Source organism: Trachemys scripta, chromosome 17 (genome assembly GCF_013100865.1).
Source record: "Trachemys scripta elegans isolate TJP31775 chromosome 17, CAS_Tse_1.0, whole genome shotgun sequence".
Lineage (NCBI taxonomy): Eukaryota > Metazoa > Chordata > Testudines > Emydidae > Trachemys > Trachemys scripta.
The window spans coordinates 20829738-20854955 of NC_048314.1; the positions used below are offsets into that span (position 1 = coordinate 20829738).

General features: G+C 35.5%; 1 protein-coding gene across 3 annotated transcripts in view; it reads left to right on the forward strand.

The window, feature by feature from the left end:
- The window catches only part of CAMSAP1 (calmodulin regulated spectrin associated protein 1), a 43780-nt gene that overhangs the window by 6302 nt on the left and 12260 nt on the right, over positions 1–25218 (forward strand). Inside the window, exons 3-11 of one of the 3 annotated variants that reach the window (XM_034793628.1) lie at positions 8283–8545; positions 8753–8914; positions 10799–10879; positions 11875–11907; positions 16957–17098; positions 18702–18841; positions 18928–19024; positions 22195–22372; positions 24749–24840. In XM_034793628.1, the coding sequence (XP_034649519.1) occupies positions 8283–8545; positions 8753–8914; positions 10799–10879; positions 11875–11907; positions 16957–17098; positions 18702–18841; positions 18928–19024; positions 22195–22372; positions 24749–24840 (1188 nt within the window). The remainder of the gene's footprint in view (positions 1–8282; positions 8546–8752; positions 8915–10798; positions 10880–11874; positions 11908–16956; positions 17099–18701; positions 18842–18927; positions 19025–22194; positions 22373–24748; positions 24841–25218) is intronic. The other 2 variants (XM_034793630.1, XM_034793629.1) reach the window with 2 other exon arrangements.

The following is a 25218-nucleotide window of genomic DNA, read 5'->3' on the forward strand; positions in this document are numbered from 1 at the left end:
GCCAATGATCAGTACTGCAAATGGATTATTAATGTTTAGTGATTACCAAATGTTGGTGTATGAATTTCTGAATTAGCATAGCTAAAGTTGAAATAAATGGTAGGAAAAAAATTGAATGGATTAAAGTAATGAAAACCTAATTTGCAAGTAAAATGTACACACCATCAAGAGTTAGATGGATAACAGAGTTTTGCTCATCTGAAAGTTCAGGAAATCTTTTTTCATATACTTCAAGATCAGTTGGACTGTTGAATGAAACTTTTCTATTGACAGTGGAAGAGCAGAAAGTTGATGAGATTGTTCTGCAAGTGAGATCTCTTTATGCCATTGTCTTTAAAAACATAGCCATGGTAATTTTAAGCCTCTCTCTTGGGCTTATCATCATCATCATTCAGGAAAAGTCTGTGATGGTCTTTGGTACCTAAAATATAGCAAAGATCAATTTGTGATTTATGCCTTAAACTGACAGGCAAAACTCGAACTTGATAAGAAATTTTCAGCCTTTGTTCATGCTAGCACAAAATGAGCAATTAAAAAAAAATTAGTGGAGCACTTTGCCCTTGATATACTCTTCCAGACTAAGTTAAACTATCTGGACCACTACTAGAATAGAAAATAGGAAAAACAAAAGAAAGACCTAATAGAATCTACATTGACATTCATTGGTGGAATGAGGAATAACCCAAGAATTGCTATATGCATCTATATAAGAATAATACTTTGCTATTTAATGCTATCGATTCTTTATCTGACAAGAAACTTGTAGAATACAGTGTTTCAGTTCCTGAAGATGTCATCACGAATATAGAGTAGTATAATAAGGAGATCTTTGCTGTTTAACTAGAAGGATGTAAAGTTTGCAGTTGTCATAAACTGGTGATCAACCAAAGTCACTAAGGTGCTTTTGAAGATCCCACCTTAACTTTCAAAAGCAATTGACAGAAGTTTTAAAGGAACTTGGCAGTCTAAGGGTGGTATTTTTGCAGACTCATTGCTTGATTTAAACAATAGGCCACATGCTGAAAAACATTTGCCAAACAGCAGAGTGAAATGGACCTGATCTTTGTCAGTTTTACTTTACTCTCAGGGTTCTGAATAGCAGCAGTCAAAACTGACAAAACTGGTCAGTTTTCATTTTGCTGAGTCTTGGAAAAACAATGAGCAGTAATAAAGGTATTGGAGCTCTGCAGGTTTAGTAAGAAAATACTACATCACTTTACATTTGGAAAGTTATCTTCGTAACCCTCAAGATGAGAAGCTTTAAATTCTTAAATGAAAACTCAGAATCTACAAAATAAATGGAAACTTTCACACTTCTTATGAACCTGTCTGTACTGGGCTATCTTGATTATCACTCAAAAGTTTTTTTTTCTCTTACTTAATTGGCCTCTCAGAGTTGGTAAGACAGCTCCCACCTGTTCATGCGTGCTCGCTCTCTCTCTGTGTGTGTGTGTGTGTGTGTGTGTGTATACACACACACACACATCCTCAATATATGTTCCATTCTATGCATCCGAAGAAGTGGGATGTTGCCCACGAAAGCTTATGCTCAAATAAATTTGTGAGTCTCTAAGGTGCCACAAGTACTCCTGTTCTTTTTGCAGATACAGATTAACACGCCTGCTACTCTGAAACCTTTCCTTCCTGAGTGTCTACTTGCTCAGTCTAAGTGCATTTTTTTTTTCTTCAAACTCTGGCCTATAAAAATGTCATTGCCTCTGTTTAACAGATGGAGAAACAGCCAAAAAACCCTTGGTTGGGAGCACTGTAGTCTGGTGGCTTTCTCAGAGGACTTGTAGGGGAAGGGTCAGATGTGGTTCCTAATTTTGGTTCTGGTACTAGTTGTTGTGACCTCAGCAAGTCAGATAACTTCTGATCCTTTGTTTTCCTGTCTATGAAGCGGCAGTAGTATTTACATACTAAATAATGTTTTATGGTGCTATATAGGGGCAAGTATTACTGGCAAACATGAAATGGAGCTTCTGGTTCCCAGTTCTATGCTAAATCCACTAGATCGTTTGGCTTCAGAGGTGGCATCTTCAAGAATACAAATTTTTCAAAGTAGCTCTTTGCTGTTTTGCAAAGATTCTAAATTACAAAACATTTTTCTGAATATTTGTGAAATTACTACACATTGAAGTTTTACAATTTAAAAACATGCAAATTTCATGGAGGAAGGAAGTCCACAATTAATATTTTACCCATGTTACTTCTATCTATGTTTTTAGTTTGAGCACCAAATGCCATAAAAAATAACTTCTTTATTACATTTTGACAGTAAAATTGGATCTAGGTCCAGTCCACATCACTCTTGCGACTGTGATAGCAACATCTGTGTACAAGGTTTCTAGCCTGGTTTCCCTGACTGATGTGGGTAGGGTCTTTTCCTTCCCAAATAACATTATTATAGATGACTTAGAGAAGTCTATAATACGGTTCTATAATCCAATTATAAGGACAAAAATCTCTTCTAATTGGTCAGGGAAACATTCAGGAATGACTTCAGACCATAATGTGGACAAGGCCTCAATTGCAGAGCAGGAGTGATTAAGGCTTTATTGCATTTTAGTGTAGCTTTAAGTATACACATGCAGGGCTTACTTAAATGATTGTGTAGACTTACTAATCAGTTAAAATTTGATATAAAATTAGTTTTGCTTGGATTTTGGTTCTCTATCATGCCAGTTTTTCATGGTATCACACCTCAAACAGCATTATACTCTGACCTGCTTTTGTAGTTTAGAAGACAAGTCAGATGTTTCAAACTGCTGCATTATTCCTTAACCATGGTGTGTGTGTACGTGTGTGAGTGAGAGAGGGGGTAAGGAAATTGTATCTTGGGAGTGGAGCGGTGTGTGTGTGTGGGGCGGGGGGGGAGGAGAGAATCTGGAAAATGTATAGCTGGCTGCTGTTAAATTTGAAGTTATTTTAAAAGTTACTTACTTAACTTTTTTAAGTGATCTGTTGTATACCAAGTGATTGATTTACACTTAAGACTGCTCACTTTTGGAAAAAACAGAATTCATTAGCGTGTTAGAATAAAAACTTTCTCATCAGGAATAATACAAATTTACTTTTGAGTATTTCTTCTCTGAAAATAGCTCACCTATCTTTCTGCTATACTCATTGGAACAAGAGCACCTAAGATTCTGTGCTGCTGAGACTTGAATGCTAAAATAGATTATTACCTCATTATAACTCCTACTGGCATATCAGATTAATTGAGAGATCTCAATAATCTCTCCATAGTGGGTTGTCTAGCAGCTTGTCCATGTAGTTATGCAGACAGGCATCCCCTTGTGAGATTTGCATAAAATCAACCTATGAGGGAGATCCATCCACCTCTTACTTTTTAACGTAGCACATTGGATTTTTAGACAAAATAGTATTCACAGAACATGATGAATAAGTGACTCGCCCCCACCCCATCTGATTTTTCAGATTGCACACTATAGTTCTGCATATTTCTGTAAACAAACATTGTTTTTTGAGCACCTAAATTTGACTAAAACTAGCAATTGGGAGACTATGAAATCCTCTGCCATTGTATTATTAGGAACAACTGATCAAAAAGTTTGATATAAAAAACAAGTTATTTGTGCAAAATTTTATATGTAGTATTGCTTGTTACTTGAAAACTGGCAACTTTGGGGATTAATATCGTAGTATAGATTTTTTTTTTTTTTTTAAATATACTAAGTGTTTGGGACTTTTTTGTTTTACAAGGGTATACATTAGTTATTAAACTAATGAGTTCAGATTAGGATTTTTATACTGTATTTTAGATGTAATTAACATTTTTAGAGTTAACTCTTTTTTGTATTTATTTTCAGAGAAGTCTAAGGCTTTGTCTACACTACCGTTTATGCCGGCAAAAATTGTTTCTTGGGTGTGGGGGAAAAAACATACCTCTGAGTAACATAAGTTTGCCAGCATAAGTGCTAGTGTGCACAGCGCTATGTTCTCCCACCGACATAGCTAACACAGCTTGTTGGGGTGGTTTTATTACGTTGATGGGAAAGCAGCTTTTAGTGGCGCAGCTGCATTGGTACAGCTGTGCTGCTGTAAGCTCGCTTGTGTAGATATAGCCTAAATGCATTCACAGTTTATAAAATGCTAATATGTGTAAAAGGACACTTAGAAAAGGTGAACTGGACTGTTTGGTTACCTAACTTGTACTTGATTATTGTGTGTTGTTAAAAAGCTGCTTATGAGCACCGGAACACACTTTTTTTAAAAACCAAAAAAAAAGCATTGAATTTTTTAATGGGAAGGCAGAGTAAATATATATATGGTATTTCAAAGTTTGTCACTATATGAGGGGTTGTGATGGGAAAAGGTATCTTAAAATTTTAGAATGTTTTTTGTGTCATTTAAGACTGTACCAGTGGGCTAATACAATTGATCTAATTCTGCTAGCGTATTCCCCACATTAGGGAGGTGTAAGAATTTTTGAATCCATAAATATTGTGTGTGGGCGGGGAGAAGGGGACAGAAGGTGTGTGTGTTGTTGTATTTGGATGGCTGTGTGCTACATATAGAGATAATTGGCAGTTAGAGATGTGAGACTTTGACTTGTTAGGTTATCTAGCCTTCTCCTTTAAAATGGGTTTTGAACCTTAGAAGTGATGTTTGCTGAGGAAGACAGTCTCTTAGACCAAGGAATACCCCAACTGTGTAATAGTGTGATGTTGCTAGGAAAGCTTTTATTGCCACATGTTTGAGATTAATACTTTACATGTTGCAAAGCCACAAGGGTATTATTAGTCTTCTGAAACTCGTGATAGTAAACATTGTACCATTCATTCTGCATCACATTTTGTCCCACTTAGGTTTTTTAGTTTCCAAATTTTCTGCTTCATTAATCAAGCTAGTAACTAAGGTCCCAGTATTCTTCCTGTGGGTTTATTTTAATGATATCCACAAGAACAGTATAAAGTAAATCTGTATTATAAATACAAAAGCTTACATTGTTACAATTCTTAGGCATTGACTCTAGCTATGAGAGTTGCCAAACAAATCCTGTAAAATTGGTTTAAATTTATAAAGTATCTTGAGAGATTTGGTTCCAAATTTGTTATTACTAGAATCAGTGGTTAAAAATCATGTTGAGTTGAATGGGTGTAATATCAAGTCCATCCGGAGTTAATGTTGCCTATCATGTTTATATGTTGTATGTTTCTATTTGTAATTTGTTAAAACTGTGACAGGCCTTAACATTTAGGCATTAAATTGATTAAACTTCCTTGCATTTTTTTCTGAAGGAACATTCTTACTTCTAACTCTGATATATATGGTACAAAAAATCCTAGAAAACTAGACTGGACAAACATTGCTATGGAATTAATCTGTAACATTAAAGAACAGCAATAAACATCAAATGATTTTTGGTACTGATGTGCAGATTGAAATTATTTCTAGCTTTGACCTTCATGTTAATTGTTCAGAACAGCAGACGGTGATGTTTTTGGATGGATTGTGGACTGCGTACTGTACTGCCCATCATAAACTGGGGCAAATTAATTCTTCTAATTACCTTTAAAATATTTTTCTTAAAACTCAAACCAAAAATCTTAGGATGGCATTATAAAAAGCTAGGTAAACAGTGCTGCTGTACTTTACATTGCTAAATATGCAGTCACTTTATTCAGATGGGGACCTGAAGGGATATCATCAAATTGAAAACTACTCTTTTTCAAAAGTGAAGTGAAAAGTAGTTTCATGTACTACACTTATTCTGGGCCCTTCTGCCAATTTTTGTGGTTGTACAGTCACATTTTCATGTCTTTGAAATGTTTTTCTCTTCTATTGCCCTGTCAAAACCCACCAAAATTGTGAACTATATAGGGAAATCAGTGAAAAGAACTATACATAAAGTGCTTTCAAATGCACAAAGAAAAACCAAGCAGAATTTTCTGTAATCTTTTATAGTAATCTTAGATGTTACTTGTAATGATAGCAGGTACAGGGCCCAGTACAGTTGGCACCCCAATCTGGGTGAGGCCTCTAGGTGGTGTTGAAATATAAATATTAAATAACGTTAAAACGTTTTAGACAGAAGGGTTTTTTTAAGACAGTTACCTTTTAAGAAACAACACACCCATTGTTTCCATCCACAAATCATTGCAGTAAACGGTTCTTCTATCTATTAGAATGCTAGAGAGAGCATTTGTGTTTAAGCACAAACATCTGAATTAATTAGACTACCGCAGTTTCTGATCTTTCGTCCTTCCCTTGGAACTGCAGCTCTGGATTTTTCCTGAAGCTAGTAATCATTTTTAATTTGAGTTATGGCTCACCCATATTATAACACTAGCCTATTAAGTGTAGACAGAGCTGAAATAATTTTAACTAGATTTTAAGTCTTGAATCTGGCAGAGTTTAAAAACTCTTCCTATTATAAATCTGTAAATTAAAGGATGGCTGCTAAAAGGAAGCTGTCAAGAAGATTGAAACAAAAACTTAACGTTCGTACTGGTACGTTAGTTGTCCGAGGTGAGCAAATGCATTCTGAGCTATTGGAAAAAACAAACAAACTTGACTTACAGTTACAGAGTTTTAGGAATGTAACTGAATAAGAAATTGTTAAATCTGGTCACGTTTAATAGAAGAATTATCTAGCTTTTGACTTCATTTTTCAGAGGGTCTTTAAGAACTATGTGATATGAAAAGCTAATAGAAATTTAATATTTTCCACTTTTTTAATGGGGCAGTTATTAAACCACTTGCAAATGCATTACTGCAGAGATTCAGGGTTCCAGGTGGCTGTAAGGATTTTAAACACTGTCATGTAACCCTGCCTAGACACAGTGTTAAAAATATAGCTGATCACTGGTGCTTTGTCTATACTAGGGTGACCAGATGAAGGGAAACAAAATATCAGGACACATTTGGGGCGGGGAGGGGGAGGGGTGTACAAAAAAAAAAAAAAAAAAAGGCGGAGTTAGCCCCCCGGGAAAAAAAAAAAAAAAAAAAAAAAACCCGCTGCCGGTGGATATCGGGACAAATTGTGTCCTGACCAAAGATCGGTCGGGACGCGGGACAAACCTCGATATTATCAGGACGTCAGGTCACCCTAGTCTATACTAGCACTGCTACTGTGGAGCTGCACTGATAGTAGCAAATGTAGGAATTTTAAGAGAAAAAATCCTACTGTAGACAAGGCTGAAGTCTTCTGCATTCATAATTTAAAATGTATGTAAATTACTGTGCTTGGGGTCCGGTGTTCAAGTTTAAGAAAACATTAAGATGTCAGATGTGAAAACTGTGTTGCTTCATGCTGAAGGCAATGAGGTGATTATTGGAAATCCCAGTTAAATAGCTTTTCCTTCATATATTTGCACTTAAATAAAAAGGGCTTCAAGAGTAATATTGTTTTAGCTTCCGTGCCTTCATTATGTTGAAAAAAAGTTTTTTTTTTTAAAGTACCAACACTAAGATTAATCAATTTTGTAAACAATATATAAAGCAGCTGAGATTTTTTTTATTAGATTCTGGGCTTTCTTGGTAACTGGTGCTATTTAAGCTTTATGTATGTTTCCCGTCACATAAGCCTTAATCCTGGAGTAAACATATTTTGAGCCTCCTTTTTCATGTGGTTGTGTTCATCCAACTCCTCTTAATAATTGAGCACTAAATAATTTAAAATACAGTGGAAACATCTTTACTATGAGCAGATGCTTGTGGATGCTGTTTGAATTAACCTACAGTTTTGTTTTGAAACAGTGTATTTTGTACATCTGCGATAAACTGCATCTATAGCCTGGATGCTCTGAATAAATGGTTAACAATATTACTCTTAATTTTAATTGTAAATCTCTCATGCGCTACCAACCACGTACATAGCCCTTGATTCAGAAGAACCTTCCTGTTCAGGGAAGCACTTAAACATGTGTTTAAGTCTAAATTAAATCAGTGGGACTTAAATATGTGCTTAGGTGCTTTCCTGAATTGAAGCCCGTGTGATTTAAGAGAGAGAAGAAGTGCATTGGTTTTTAATGTAACAGTATTGTGTATAGAAGGAGGGAATGATGTATGTTGCTACTTTAATCAAGCGCATGCTGTTAAATATAATCGAAAACAATTCGGTATATAAAACTACAGACTTCATTTTATTTCTCATTCAGTATTTTTCTTTTTGGTTGCAAAATGAACCACCCAGTTTGTTTTTAATGTATATGTGTTTTCTCTCTTTCTCATGTTAGTTTTGAATTCAGGTGCAAAGTTTTCACTTTTGCTTACAACTGAATCCACTTGTTTGAGACTCTTCCTCTTTGTTTCAGATAATATCCCAGAAGAGCTGAAGGACCCATTTTACATAGACCAGTATGAGCAAGAACATATTAAACCACCTGTCATCAAGCTGTTGCTGTCCAGTGAGCTATACTGTCGTGTCTGTAGCCTCATTCTAAAAGGGGATCAGGTGGCTGCTCTGCAGGGACACCAGTCAGTGATTCAGGCTCTGTCTCGGAAAGGGATTTACGTCATGGAGAGTGATGATACCCCTGTCTCTGAATCTGATCTCGCCTGTGCACCAATCAAAATGGTTAGCTTAAAGTTCAGAGATGGATTTAATCATTAAATCTCACCCTTGACTTTGGGGATAGATAATGGAGTAAAGAGCTTTTCACCTCTAGGTCGCTAGTCTCAGCACTCTTTCATGCAAATATATTGTAAATACAGTTAGAATATGTAAAGGTGTTTTATTTCTTGATGTATGTTTGACTGCAAATACTTTTGGTTTGCTCCTTAGAGTTCTCATATGGCAATGATTGATGCTCTAATGATGGCATACACTGTAGAAATGATCAGCATTGAAAAGGTGGTTGCTAGTGTCAAACGTTTTTCTACGTTCAGTGCCTCAAAAGAACTACCCTATGATCTGGAAGATGCAATGGTTTTCTGGATTAATAAGGTAAAACTGATATTTAGAAAAGATTGCTTACTTCTAGAAAATGGTAACTTCTAAAATGATTGTTAAAAAGGGCTTGATCGGTGCTTTCTTCATGTTTTGTTGGGCTTCCATTGCCTCATACCCTCTTCTGATATGGAAGAAAACTATTTATTTTGAATTACTTTAGAATGTCTTGGCTCTGCACAGTAGCAGTGAGCCAACCACCTGTATTCCTGGAGTCATACCAATAGTAGTTATTGCTTCCTTTTTGTGCACCTGCAGCTTTTTTAGATTTCTTCCTTCTTGGCTTCCTCATCCCCGTCCAAATGCAAATCAATGTTTGCCAAGAGGAAAAGGACAAGACTAGTAGGGGAAATACATTTCCTTTTTTTCTTAATGGCACAATGGTAGATTTTGTTATCTTTTCAATATAAATCAAATTAGAAGATACTGCAGTTGGTCTGTTTCCACCTAAGCTACTTGACAACTGTCTTTCAGGCACACTGTAGGAAAAAATATTTTTTAAAAAACATTTGTGTTTTAAAATTGTAAATGGAGGTTAAACCAATATTTATTATCAGGTTAGAATCTGCCAAATAGGAGTTGGAAATAAAATTGATTGTAGATACTAACATACCAGATGATTTTTAGTAGTGGAAACTGTTGCTATTAAGAATACTGCTAATTAAAGATGCAATTTTTAAAAGTGTTAGAAGAGAGGGGTTTGGAAGAGATGGCCTATGTTGGTTTAATTTTTAAACCTGGAAGTAGTATATGCAACGTAAAAATAAAAATCCCTTTTCTAAAAGGGAATCAAGTAACTTTGTGATATCATTTGTTTGGTACATGAGGAAAGCATATTGTTTCATGTTCACTAGCCAGATAGATTTGATTTTGAATATATTCTACTTTAACCACATATGAAACTTTTCAGAGGCTATCAGTTTAGAGTTTATACATGAAACCCTTGAGCAGTAGTATTACTGTTTCCTTTACATTCCACACTTCCTCCTCCCACAGATTTTAGTGCAGTACTATACATCTTGTATTGGATAGAAGGTTAATAGTAAATCTGTCTAGGAATTTTTTTTTTTTTATAAAAACAAATTTTCAAGAAATCAGGAAGCTGGTCTAGATAATAACTTCTCAGATTTTTTTATTTGCACAAAACTTTTATTCAAAAGTAACTTCTCGGGTTATTAATCCACAAATTGTTCTAATAACTTTTGCATTCTGTCAGAATTGTGCTCTGTTGCCAATGGGTAAGAAGTTCAGCTATACAGAGGAGTGGGAAGAGACCATTATTTAAGAGATTTGGGAACTATTCATTGAACTAACTGGTCCCTGCTTTTGTTCTTCAACAACTTGTCTGTCTGTGGCTGCACTGAAACTATTTAAAGAAAGTCAGTTTCTACAGCGCTAATTTTATAGTACAGGCAACCGCAATACAACTAGAGGAGAACAGACTCCTTTATTGTGTAACAGTGGTATACACAATGAAAGCTGAAAGTTAATTGAATTATTGTAGTTTATATTGTAGAAACATGCCTGCCTCTCGCAGGAGAACTAAGAATGTAAATTTATGCTTGCAGCACTTTCACTTCTAAGTATTTATTTTAAATACATTTGAACATTTTTTGGAAGAAATTACTGTATTATGGCTATATTACTAATTAAGCAATTGTATTTGCAAAGCGGTATCTTACGTTGCTTCAAGTTTACCAGTATCAGTGGAATGTCAGTTGAATTTAGAAGCAGAGTTAAAAAAAAAAAAAAAAAATCATGAGTATTATGAGTCATATTTCTACAATGGTGGAAAACAAAGTTTGATCATTATGTTAAGTGATGACTTCTGGAAATTTGGTATGCAATTGCATTATTATTATCTTTTCCCTACTATTTTAGGTGAACCTTAAAATGAGAGAGATAACAGAGAAAGAGGTCAAATTAAAACAGCAATTACTGGAAAGCCCAGGTCACCAAAAGGTAAAATATATTTAATTTTCTTAGTAGCTGAATTATGAACATTGTCAGTTAAAACTGAAATTATGCTGTGGAATCAGATATAAATGAGTTTCAGTACTTTTTTTAATAAAATTGATGAGGCATCCTCCCCAGTGAAATTCATTTGAGATTTTGTGTATACAATTTGTTTTCTATTTATCTGCAATGCCCTTACTTCCCTTTAATCCCGTTAGTGCCTTTTGACTTATCTTTTTAAGTTTTGGTTAGTATTGAAATAGCATGTTCAACCTTTGAATGCTGTGTTTTTGGTAAATACAGTTCAATTTCAATACCACAAAACATATGTTTTTTGAAGTCCTTTCAGGCACAGATTCTTTGTGTATAAAAAGACTATAGCAAGGAAATTCAGGAGGTTACTCTAACTCTAATAAGTATGTTCTAAGCATTTGAATGGTATATCTGTGTGTGTGTGCAATTTTTACCCTATTCCCCCTTAACTTATGTTACAATGCACTATTGTTGCAAAGATATAGTACACTTTCATTACTGGAGAATGTAAAATGGATTTTCCTCAAATATAAATAAATATAATACTGATACATTGAGATTATGTCTTAATGAAGCCTAAAAAATAGCTTTCTTATGCTTATCCCTCAAATTGGCACTGTTGAGTAATTGTAATAGGCATAAATGAGGCAAAGATGTTTTACTTTCCATATTGAGGAAGAGTTACTATTTTTTCAGATCCTTTTGACACAGAATAATATGCTTCAATTTTAAAGGTTTATGTGCTGTTTTTAATTTACAAGTGGTCTTGAGGATCCTGCTAACAATTTGGCTATCAGTTGAACATCTTGGATTTCACTGTAATATTTTAAAACTGATCTTTTGGACTAAAATCCCTCTAAAATATGAAAGTGTTTGTTGCTTAAGTGCATTTAAGTATTACTGTGTATAACTTGCTCTGCTGATGTTCCTCTCCTATTCCTACATTCCTTTCCTTGCTTCCTGAGCAGTCTCCTTCCAAATGGTATTGGAAATTAGTACCTGTAAGTGAACTACTTTTACGCCAGTTGTCTTCCACAAAACCATTGCTTTTAAACTTTTTCAAAGTATTTGCTTCCATTAAAATGCTCATTAGACAAAAAAGTTAAAAACCTTTCTAGTTAAGGTTTTTGGAAATAACGTTTAGTTTCCATAACATGATTTTACATATTGTACATACAGCATAATCATCACTATGCAGCATTTTAGAACTTCAGACTTGTGTTAGAAATACAATAGTGAGGGATGGGGTGAAATAAGATTACAGTAAGAGAAAACTAGAAGTTGCAGGAATTGTGCTTTTTGCTCAAGGTAGACAATTATTTATTACAGCACTAAGGTGATATAAAAACTGGTCAGTTTAAATTTAATAGGTACTTAAGTTTTGTAGTAATTCATTAGATGCATTTCTTGCACTCCCTTTTATATAACGCTTTGCAGCTATAACTTTGCTAAAAAAAAATTCAAACTATTTATTAACTTTCTGCTTATTTAACAATAACACCCTTAGACTCCTAACCCAGTTAATAGAAGGCTTGAGCCTTCCCTTGCCGGTGTCTACTCCGTTGGTAACCCAGCAAATATCAGACACCATTGTCCGGTGAGGTGAGTTAGAAGACATGATGGTAAAACACTTGAACACTAAGCTACTGCAGCTGGTGGAAGTGCATCCTTGGTGATTTAATGAAAGTAAAGGCAACATACTAGGGAGAAACATAATTAACATATTTTTAGGCCTGATCCAGGGAAACTTTCCTTCCACCTGTTGGCAGAAGTGCCTACATGAAAAATGAGTTGTGTTTTTTTGTTTGTTTGTTTTTAATGGAATTGAACTTATATTGTACAAACCTACTTGCTTTTGGCTGGGGTAGCAAGCTGTATGAATAGGCCCCTACCAAATTCACGGCCATGAAAAAAGCATTACAGACTGTGAAATCTGGTCTTCCTCTGTAAAATCTGGTATTTTTGTGTGCTTATCCTATACTACACAGATTTTACAGGGGAGACCAGCGTTTCTCAAATTGGAGGGCCTGAGTTGCAGGGAGTCACAAGGTTATTTTATGGGGTCATAGTATTGCCACCCTGACTTCTGCACTGCCTTCAGATCTGGGTGGTCAGAGAGCAGTGGCTGTTGGCTGGGCACCCAGCTCTGAAGGCAGTACCCTGCCAGCAGCAGCATAGAAGTAAGGGTGGCAATACCATACCATGTCATCCTTCCTTCTGCGCTGCTGCCTTCAGAGCTGGGTGGCTGGAGAGTAGCAGCTGCTGACTGAGGGCCCAGCTCTGCAGGCAGCAGACAGGTGGCAATATAATATCATATGCCATCCTTACTTCTGCATTGCTGACTTCAGAGTTGGGCTCTCGGCCAGCAGATGCCACTCTCCAGCTGTACACCTCTGAAGACCGTGCCACCGCCAGCAGCAGCACAGAAGTAAGGGTAGCAGTACCGCAACCTCTCCACAATAACCTTGCAAACAACCCGCCTCCCCAAACTGCTTTCTGGGTCAGGACCCCTACAATTACGACACTGTGACATTTCAGATTTAAATAGCTGAAGTCATGAAATTTATGATTTTTAAAATCCTGTGACCATAAATTGACAAAAATGGACCATTAATTTGGTAGGGCCCTATATATAAACTTTCTGTGTTCTCCTGTTCCTCAGTTCCTCCTTGGCTGTGATATCCCTTCCCTGTCTCTTACAGTATTTGCTTTGTTGTTCATCATTTTCATCATCTTGGGAGGATGGGAACCATCATCTTGATTGTAAACTGGAAAGAGCACCAAATTTGGGAGGGGAGGGCACAGTAAATGCAGTTGCTCATCCCTCAGCCATTCCTGTGTTTCTGCAAAGAACTGCTGGTTTGCTCAGTCCCCCACACACCATTCCCACCTTTTATTTGTTTGAGCCAAATATGAGGTCCAAATTAAATTATTTAAATATCTGAAATAAAGAAGTATGTCATAGGGTGGTCAAATCCGTACTTTTACCCCATACCCATGACTTGTCTGTCTGTACCACAAGTGACACTGTAGTCAGGTGTTTACCTAGTACTTCATACCCAGACTAAAACAATGGTACTTCACACTAATTGCTCTCTTTGTTTTGAAGTGGCCTGAAAAGTAAATTAATTTGAAAGATCCTAAAACAGGAAAAAGTATGAAACTTTTAAAACCTAGTGCTGATCATGTGTATAGACGATCCTTAGTTTGTCTTGAACCTAAATAATGTGTCCAGAAGACTTTTTGAGCTGTATTCTCTGGTCTTGACCAGAAGTGTTTGATGCAGGTCCAAAGGGATGCAGTAAGGTGGCTGTAGGTAGTCTTTGCCCCTTCCCAATCCTCAGTCTGCCAGGCTAGTTGCTGACAAATTAGAATGGCCTTTAAGATCAGCTGGATGCAGGGATAGGTGACATAGGAGCAGCAGTGGCAACCCTGAATTCCCATACACTGGGAATTCTCCAATGGCTGGACATGCTGCTTTTAGTGTTGCTTTATGCTACCAGACTTCATAAAACAGGCAGATTTCATAGGAGAGTTAGGGGCTCCCATTTTTTCTGCCATAATGATGTTGCAGTCACCAAAAAATAGATTGAAAATTTCAATGAATTATTTTATATATATTTTCATTTTAGGATATAATATTTCATGCTTAATATCAATCCAAATGTGTGTTTGAATTTGACTGTGCTTATCTGAGATCCATGCTCTGTGCTGCTTCAAGAGAGCAGTCAAAATAACTATTTATATTCTATTAATACCTAAAAGCACCCAGCTGAGGTTGGGGCCCTATTGTGCACGGCATTGTACAAGCACATAGCAAGGAACAATCCCTGCCCAAAGAACTTGCAGTTTAAATAGTCAAGACACGCAGAAGGTGTGAGAGGAAACAGGCACAGAGCATGGAAGTGACTCGCCCAAAGTTTCAAAGCAAGTCATTGGCAGAGTGAGGAATAGAATCTCCTTGACTCCCAGTCCAGTGCTCTGTAGACCACCCTGGACTGTGTGTCCTCCATTATGTCACTTTCAGTGCTTTAATTTTAGAACGGGGATACTCCACTCTATGCTGAAATTAAACAGTCATTTCAGCACAGAAGACGCAGGTTTAAGAGAATAATGGATTGAAAATAATGATTTAGAATGGAATGGATTGTTCAGACTCTTTTCTTGTTGTGGATGTAATGTCTTTCTCTCCAGTAAAGGAGATGAGGGAGCCTATAGTTTGGAGTGCTAAGGATTGCTAATGACTGGCTCAAATTTAATTTAAAAAAAAAAATTGGCACTATATTTAAAATGGTTATAAAAGTTTTTCATTAGTAATCTTAGGTTTAAAGAGAAATCTCTGAAGTTCATCTTTAAACTACTTAACTCTACTGAACAACCTGTAAATAATACACTTTTTAAACTAACCAGATCACCTTAGTATAGGTACTCATTTTATTTGATTTTAGCAACCACATTTCCAGTGCATAATGGATTTGATTGTTTCATGACTGATTAATCACCATCATATATCTTACTATTTCTTTTTGTGTAAGCCTGATCTGATGCATGCCCTATCGCACTGCATGCTGGAACCAGTGGAGTATGCGCGTGTGGTACAGTATGATTAACATTACACTACATATGTATGGAAAGCTCCAGGCTGGGGAAAAAAAAAAATCTGCACCTGGTAAAGAAAACAAATGTTCTACCAAAAAAATTAAGATGGCTTTGCCTACAGTGTAGCAAATATTGTTTACCTCTCTTCATACAATATAGATATTATTTAACAGACTGAAAGAGCTACATATCTTTTGCAATGGAAACTTAAAGCTAAACTTTATGTATTATATAACATTACTTGAAATATGCTGTCACCTAGTTAATTTCTTACTTTTTAATTTATTGAGTGACCTTTGTTCCATTGAACAGAATTTTTCTCAGCCGGTGCCATCCTCAAATATATATACATATATATATTTATGTAGAACGACACACCTTTCCTGAGCTGTCTTGCAGAATGTATAGTATCATTCAGAAAAAAATGGTTTTTAAAAATAAATGCATTTTATGTATATATTTAGAGTAGAATATAGTTGCATAGTAGACCAGATTATAGTAGTCAAAATAGTTTCTCAAATGTAGATTTTTTTTTTTTTTTTTAGGCCCTTCATGTATAAATGAATATTTTCATCCTAAAAAGGATTCCTACTAGGATTCATAGTGTGTACTCATCGTGATGTCATTCCATCAATTAGCTAGAACTTAAACAGCACACTCTTAAACGCTGGGGTACCTTACTAACCAGCATGTGACTTCTTAAGAATATTAACATTAAATAATTTTTAGTTTGGAAAATTGCCTAGCAGCAGTTCCAAATGATTTTACTTTCTGTAGTTAGATGACTTTGAGTAGTCAGCTCCTACTTCCCAAAATCTTTAGGGTGGGGTTTTCAGAAGTGCTCAGTATTGACTTGACTTGCTCATGCTGAAATCTTTGGGAGTTTTGCCATTGACTTCTGTGGCCTCTAACTTTGCTGTCATTCATGAGCACTTTTGAAAATCCCACCCCAATTTGTTTTTCTGCTGCACAAAACTGGGTTGATGAAATTGCCTATGGTATTCAATATCCATTCAAGAGAAGTTTGACTCCAATAACTCATTGCCTGTGAAGTCTGGGTTGATGTTAGTAGGGGGCACCCTGGCCATGATTGGCTTTTCAAGTTTTAAGTGGGTTTGGCCTAGTCATCTTTGTCTTTTGGATTTGATCTGTTGCACTCACACCTCTAAGTGGGTAGAGCTTGATTTAATCTGTTTTTAGTTTCTAAAAATACATAGGTTAGATTTGGTGTTGGGGAGTGCTTACAAATGTTATGGAAAAATGTTTAAAAGTAAGTAAAATAGTATTCAAACTTGACTTCTATTGAGGGAAGAGGCTAACGTTCTAAATGATTCACAGTAGATATAACAAATTAAAACTAAAGATGCACCATAAGGTATTTCAGTAATTACGCAGTAAAACATTGCACCTCTTATTAGCATAATATGACTCTTTTTTTTTTTTTTTTAAAGGTGCGTTATCGACGAGACCATCTTTCAAGCAGGCAATTACCTTATTTCCCATTACTTGAAGACCTGATGAAGGATGGCAGTGATGGTGCTGCTCTTCTAGCTGTGATACACTATTATTGCCCAGAACAAATGAAGCTGGATGGTATGTGAGGAAACTTTTAAAAATTACTTTAATTAAAAAAATTCCACTAGATACATAAATATATATAATTTATATATACAGTTGGTCATTTTTTGTGCTGCGTTGTAGTATTTGTTAAACAAAATATAGCATAACCCAATAATTAATCTGTTGTCCAAAATTAACTTCAAGTCAGGCAAATAGAAATTTTTCATAAAATCAATATTTGGTGTTTCTAAAACAACATCCTTTTGGTTCATTACTTTGCATCCAAAGGCATTCTAAAGAATATAACTACTGTAGTTCCATATCGAATAAATTCAGATGTACATCTTTATTTTGTTTTACAGATCTAGGAACATCTGAGAATGTTTGTTTTTGTTAAAAGGAATTATTTTAGTAATTTGGCTTCAAACTTAGTCTCAGGAAAAGGAATAAGTATACAACTGTCCATTTATCTTAAATATTTTTGCCATTCATACATAATTTAATAACATTTAATTTGTATATGTGGAGAAAATTTAATCAGACTTAAAAATATAATTTTTTTGGAAATGTTTCAGAATATACAAACCATAAACTTGCATATCTACCCTGAGATTTATTTTCCAGGTATTGTTTTCCTGTATGATTCATTTTCTTCATTGAATTATACTTATTTCTAAGTTTAACCCCTTTATTAAATTTTCTGCTCTCCTTTATTAAATTTTCACTCAGAATGAGTCTCCAGTACCTTGCACTTTGTGGAGTTATTTACATATGTGCAGAATGGCTTAAAATGTCATATGTTCAATTGATTCTTCCATTTGAATACTCCAATTCCTGGAGTTATCTCAATTTTATTCCTTTTTGATCAGTTTGTTCAAAGTAAAGAGTAATATCTTAATAGATAGTGGCATATAAATACCAAATATTTAAAAACAAGATTTAAAAGCCAGACAGTAGAACGTATTCCATTTCTTTAAACTCTAAATAAGTTCTGGAAAGAAAAATAAGGTAAAGATGATGTGATGTAGCTATTTCGTTTAATAATTGTCAAAGTATACACAGTTACTTAGCTAACAATTTGTAAAATCTGACTTGATGGCGATGCACTAATCTGACACTCAGATATATAGTTTTTAAATATCCTACTGCTTTAGTACAATATCAGGTGTTATGTAGCTTTATAATGGAAGCAATATTTTTTTCTTTGCAATAAAGTTTGCTGCTTCAGAACAGCTTTTTATTCAGTTTGGCATGGTTGTGTGTGTTCTGCTTATGTTACGTTATTTTACCATGCCTGTCACTGAGGTTTACAAGCCCTTGTTTGGATGGGTGTTCCAAATTGAATACAAAACCATTTGTTATGCCTATGTATGTTCCTTTCTCCTTTCATGTATATGTGACTTCCTTCATTATGATGATTGATTTCAATTTAGGGCCAGTTTAGATGCATCACCAAGGATTCCTCAACTTTCCATTCTGGAAACTGAATTGGAGTCTCCTATATCCCTGCTCTGAAGCTGAGGGTTCATTTTTTCCTGCATGTATTGTTTACAGTAGCTATGAAATAGACTGGGAACCCAATATTCAGTTCACCAGGATAGTTTCAATAATCCTTGACTTTTTCTTTCCCCACCAGATATCTGTTTGAAGGAGGTAACCTCAATTGCAGACAGCCTCTATAATATTCAGCTTCTGAGAGAATTCTCAAATGAATATCTAAACAAATGTTTTTACCTTACATTGGAGGACATGCTATATGCTCCTTTAGTTCTGAAGGTAAGACGTAATGGAAAACACATTTTTAAGCAAAATGTAGGTAAGCCACTAGCCTAAACTTTTTTTTATTTTTATTTTTTTTAAAGCCTAATGTTATGGTTTTCATTGCGGAACTATTCTGGTGGTTTGAGAATGTCAAGCCAGACTTTGTACAGCCCAGGGACATTCAAGAAATAAAAGATGGTGAGATATTTTGACTTTTCGGTAAATATTAAATCTGTATTTTATTTGTTTAAACAAATATAAATTAATTAATGCTTTTTACTGTATTGTTCTCTCCATTGATTGATTGCCACCAAAATATTTTGTTCTTTGAAGTTCCTTGAAAATGTTGGTTTAAAAAAAAAATTGCCTTGAGATCCAGCTGTGGATTGAAAGATATGTAATTGTATCATCTGCTGTCATGTTTCACATTCTTTAAAATTGTTCTCTAGCAACTTCCAGTCTATGAAAGGAGAAGGATGTTAATTATTAACAATGAGGAAAAATGTTAAAACTTCATAGGAGCACCATCAAATCAGATACAATGAAGATAAATTGATCGTTAGATCACTTCTTATGAGTTTACATATAACTTGCTCCAGCTTTTGGGGTTTTTTGCTTGCTTTTGTTGTAGAAGTGTTAATGGCTCACTTAACTCCTTTTGAAACTTTGGAGGGAGTTAAACTGTAGTAAAAACTTCAAATTTTAAATGGTGCAACAAAATCCTAATGCAGTTTGGCAAACTGCAGTTGAGGATTTATTTCTGTCCTCTTGAGATTTTTTTTTTCAAATGGCAAAGGTAAATTTCTTTCATTCATCATGTCATGGATCCTCTGTAACTGAAGACCTAAAGCCTCACTTCTTTACCAAACTAATCTGAACTTCTGAATTCATCTGTTAGGTCTCTGTCATGTAATCTTCACTTCAATGAAGTAAGTTGTGACTACTTACGCCATCTGCTTATGCCTGCGGAAATGAGGCCAGAGTGCTTGCTTTAGGTCATTTCTTCTGCAGCATTGGAATCTTTTCCATTTAAACACCTGTTAAAATCTTGTTTGAATGTTCAGATGCTTTAAAAACAAGCGTAGTAATTCAAAATACTGACAATTATTAAACTGTTTTAAAGTGCTGCAATAACAATTGTCTTTTTATATTGGGTTCTAACAGAAGACCTTGATGTAACACCTCTTTGTCTTCCATGCTCGGGGTATTATTTAATCCACTGCTATGTGGTATAGCTCACAGTGATAGGGACTGTGCTTTCATTCCCCCCTGCAGTTTGTTGGGTACAGTATTCACATCTGTTTCTTAATCTGTTGTGCAGTGTTCATGTGTACTCTTGAAGAAGTGCTACTCTTCATCTTGGAAATGGCTACATTTCAGAAAGAGATGGAATTACTACTGTATATGAGGAGTGTCAAAAACATGACCCCTTGGGCAAGATCCAGCCCACAAGACATATTGAGATTTGTGCAGGATCTCAGCTTTCATTTTAAAACAAAAATAAGTTCTTAGTAGTTGGCTGCAGAGAGTATTCCAGATGTGAACAGAATGTAACTGATGTAGTCATGGCGAACTGAATCTGAAGACAGCCTGAAACAGTGTCTCAGAATTGAACTCCCCATCCTCTAGTAATCGGATTGAAGTGTCAGCTATAAAGCCCAGTGGTGACACTTAATTGCCAACATAACCATATCATTCTTGGTAACTTCCCCAGAAGGAATGGGGAAGGAGGTGGTGGGATTGCAGTTTATGGGGATTGGGAACTGGGAGTTGCTGCAGGGAAGCATATGCAGAGAAGAGAACAGAGGAGACTCAAAGACAGGGCAGGGGGTAAGAAACACAAAAGAGTAAGGAAACAAAGGTAGGAATAACAGTGGGCCTAAAACAACAAAAAAAAGCCTAGTTTCTGAATGAGTCAATGCAGCAGTAGGGCACTGAACAAATAATTTAAGTTCTTTTACTACATAAAAGCCATATTCTCCCTTTGAGAGAGAGAGAGAGAGAGAGAGAATTCTGCTGGGCATAGCATGGCGTATACCAGCCCATGGATTGTAATTAAAACATGGAATTCGATCCTCTCCTCCGAATGAGTTTGACACGCTGGTATACGTAGGTGAGTTTTAAAGCATTTTGGGATGAAATATACTATGTAAATGAAAGGTATTTAATTTTAAAATTCTCAGTCATCTTCCTATCAATGGCAGACTTAGATACAGTGCTGACTTGAGTCCCATCTTTACTGAATGTCACTACAATTCTTCTTTTGTAAGACATCTTTTTAGCACAAAACCTTGTCCTCAAAAGTGCTGTTTTAAAATAAATTTATAAAGTTTGTCATTAATAACTTCCACATACAGTAATTAAGGTCGGGTGCAAGTAGTGGAGCTCTACCTTGGGTTTTTATTTTGTTGTACCATTACCTGAAGTGCTTTAGAATCACATCACATTATAAAATGCTGCTTCTGAATCTCATAACTTGTTTAAATTAATACTCATGTGAGCGTGTCTTCACTGAAGTATTAACTTCAGGTATAATCAAGTGTTGCTCACAATCCGACTCATGTCCACACAAAAATCTATAGCTTGAATTAAGTGGTGCTTTAAACTTGAACTAGCTGGCTCATCAGATGGTATTGGTTGAAGATTGAGTGCTGGTGATGGTCAAGCTAGTAATGCAGTGGGAATGCAGCTTTGGGCTCTTTGAGTTAGCACAGTTCATCAACTGCTAATCAGATCACTCTACAGCTTGAATGTTTCACAGTGTGGCAGGCCTCACTTGAGCTAACTTGCAGTGAAAATGAGATGAAAAATGTGTAAGGAAATGAAAATTATGGTGAAGTTTTTTATTTATATGCTTAAAACTTAATAGAATAATCTTTTTTCTGAAACTATTGACATTGATAGCAATATTCTCATTCTCAAAATTTGTTGCATTAGTCTAAAATTTAGATTTTGTAACCTTCTTTGAGACTCAGAGCATAAAGGAAAATTAAAGTAGGTAACGGTGTATGGTATTATTGCCTCTGAAGACCTGGGTTCAACTTTGCATGCGTCTCATGTACATTGAGTTAGGTAATTCATCCACAGACAGATATTTTTAATTAAAAAACCACTATTCCAGTTTGCTCTAACTAATCTGAGTTTCATGATTCCTCATCAGTGTCAGTTTTCATATCTGTTCTATATTTGATTATTCTGTATTTTAACCATTCTGAATAATAAATGTTGCAAAAGCTAAAGTGAAATTTAAAGTTTCTCGATGTTTTAATTCTGAGCTTCTGCAGTGAGGCTACATGATTTTTTGTACTACTTTCTAGTATTGTTGTTGTAATTTGAAGTAGTGCTAACACTTATACAAATATGTGCAGCTAAAACAGTGTTGCAGCAGAAGAGCAGTCGTCCACCTGTTCCTATTTCCAATGCAACTAAACGAAGTTTCATGGCTAGTCCGGCTAGTACAAGTCCAGCAGACCTGCAGCCTTCAATTCAGCTACCCCCAGAAGCTTGCAACAGGTATTACCTGCACCCTGAAGAATCTGACTATCTGTAAGTCTGTCTTTCTGTCTCTAGATTCATCGTCTTGCTTCTATTTCCAGTTGGGTAATCTAGGAATTTCTATTACTGCTAAATTATCTGGTTTTGTTATATATGTGAGTTTAAGGTCTTTGCACCCTGTCTGTAAAACGTGCACAATTCTCAAGATTAAGGAAATATTTGACAGTGGTATATGTGATCTTCATAGCATGAGTGAAAAACTCTAATCATGATCGCAATATCGCTGTATTAGAAGCTGGACTAATTCTCTGTCAGGCAATTTTTAAAAATGAAAGCTATTCTGGAATGGCAGCATTACTGATAATTTCTTATGAATGACCGTACAGGAAACAAGCAAAACAAAAACCCAAACTGAAATTAGTCCACATGGACAGAAGAAGAAAAAGAGAACAGTAAGCAAGAGAAATGTTTGAGGGGAAAAACAGACTAGTTTGGATCTCAGTTCTTATGTTGCTTTCCATGCTGATAAGAACTGTAATGGTTACTGGCAATTCTGGGGTAGAGAAGCTTTTTCCCCTCAAAAATGGTAGCATACCTAGCTGCTGTTCTTCGAGTGGTGGTCCAGCCTCATGATTCCTATTCTTTGTAGAGGATGGAAATATGCCATCTGGTGGACTGCTCTTATGAGAGGTAGCAAAATTATTTAGTATGGAGGAGAGTGGACTGAGAGAAGGAACTTACCTATGCTAAAGCCTATGAAGCTATTAGCTAGACCAAATCAAGGACTACCATCTCGTCACATGATGTTGATCAGGACACAAATAGGGGTGTAAAAATTGCCTTACTGGATCAGGCCATTGATTCATTTAGCACATTATCATGCTTCTCAATGACCATACAAGCTGCCAGAAAAAAAGGTGCAAGAACCCTGAACTGGGCAGTTTGCAATAACCTGCCCACAGGGGACATTCCTTCCTAATCTTCTCAGAAGTTGGCTTGTGCTCTGAAGCAAGGGTGTTTATATGCCTTCAAACCTTTGTTTTTAATAATCCTCTCTACTACAGCCATGGATGTTCTGAGTATTCATATAAATGTCCAATCCTTTTATGAATTCTATTAAGGTTTGGCCTCAATAATATCTTGTGGCAATGAATCCCACAGATTAATTGTTGTGTAAGTTTTTCCTTTTCAGTTTTAAAGTTGCAGCCTTTCAAATTCATCAACAACATCTCTTTTCATATGTTATGAAAGGGGGTAAATAGGATCACCCCAGTTTATCTTCTTTATTTTATACATTATGACCCCCCTTTGTTTGTTTCCCCTAAACTAAATGGTCCCAATCTTTTCAATTTATCTTCGTATGGACACTTCCTTTTCTTCTAATAATTTTTATTACTGTCTGTGAACCTTGTTTATTACTACTATATCTCTTTCCAGGGAATATGAAAGGTGGGGGCATACCAATGGCATATTCTTTTCAGTATTACTTTCCATTGTAATCCTTATGCAGCCTAATATTTTAACTTTTTTCACAACAGCTGCATGTAAAGCAAAGGGATTCGTTGAACTGTCCACAATGACAAGCAGGTCTTTCCCCGGAGTTGTTAGTTAACTTAAAACCCACTAAATTGTATGAAAAGTTCAAATTATTATTATTATTATTAATTTTAGAGAGACTATCCATTAAGAAGTTGAGGTAGCAGAGCTGTGGATGGTAGCACTTTAGGAGCCAGTCTGTTAGTTGATTTTGTCTTTTGATGTAACAACCACAAAAATCTGCTACAGCATGGCATTTTGGTTTTGCCTTGTAACCCTGTAGCTTTTGTGACTACATATATATATTATTTTCACACATTCATGACCATATATTTAACTTTGCCACAGATCATATTTCAGATGGTTGCTCCAGTTTAATAGCTTATTCTGGATATGTAAAATCTCTCTAACTGATTTGGGTTAAAACTCTCTGGGTTTCTTTTCTAATATTCTATTCTCTTTCAGATTTAATCATAAGATTAAACTAAAATCTTAACTCTAGGTTACTTTTGAAGAGGTGTGTTAAGAATATAAAATTTCTCAACCTTCCCTCGGTCCTCTTTTTCTATTAGTTATAGATGTTTTTGTCTCCAGTGTACTGTTAAATAAGTTACGTATTAAGATCACTGCATGTGAATAAGTAAAACATGTCAATTTGATTTCCAGTATTAGACTGAAATGTATAATACTGTAACTGAAATATTGATTTTAATTTTCCATATTCGCTTAGAATAACTTTCACCAGTTCTTTTATTTAGTGATACATATTTGCTTGGCAAGAATGGTAGGGTATCGGCTATCAGGTAACTTTCCTAGTATGTCACTTTTCTTCTACCTCTCTAGAAAAGTATTTCTCATGATAGTGATTAAGTTCTTTGTTTTTTTCCTTAGTGGCAAAGGAAGCCCTGCCTTTAGCCCATCCCATCCATTACTGCCTTTGAGACAGAAGCAACAGAAATCATTGCAAGGGGAGGATAGCTCCGGTAAGCCTTCCATCTCAAATCTGTATGACAATGTAAGTGAGCCAAGTAGCCAAGGGCAGTGTTTACCTGGAGGAACTAATATAGCATATTTACAAATATGATGTCAATGTAAGCATTATTACATTGTGAATGAGTTCTCAAACATGATGATATTGATTATTTAGGTAATGTAGAAATCTCCATTTTGGCTGTGGATTTAACTTTAAACATTCTAAATCAGAGGAACTTTAAAGATTTAAACTACTCACCTATAAGCAGATTCGGGGGAAAGGTGAGGAGATGAGTTGCATTTGTTACTATATGTGGTTCATAAGTGAACAATCTAAAATTGAATTAAGCCACAATCAGTCAATATGCAGTCACTTATGTATCTATTGT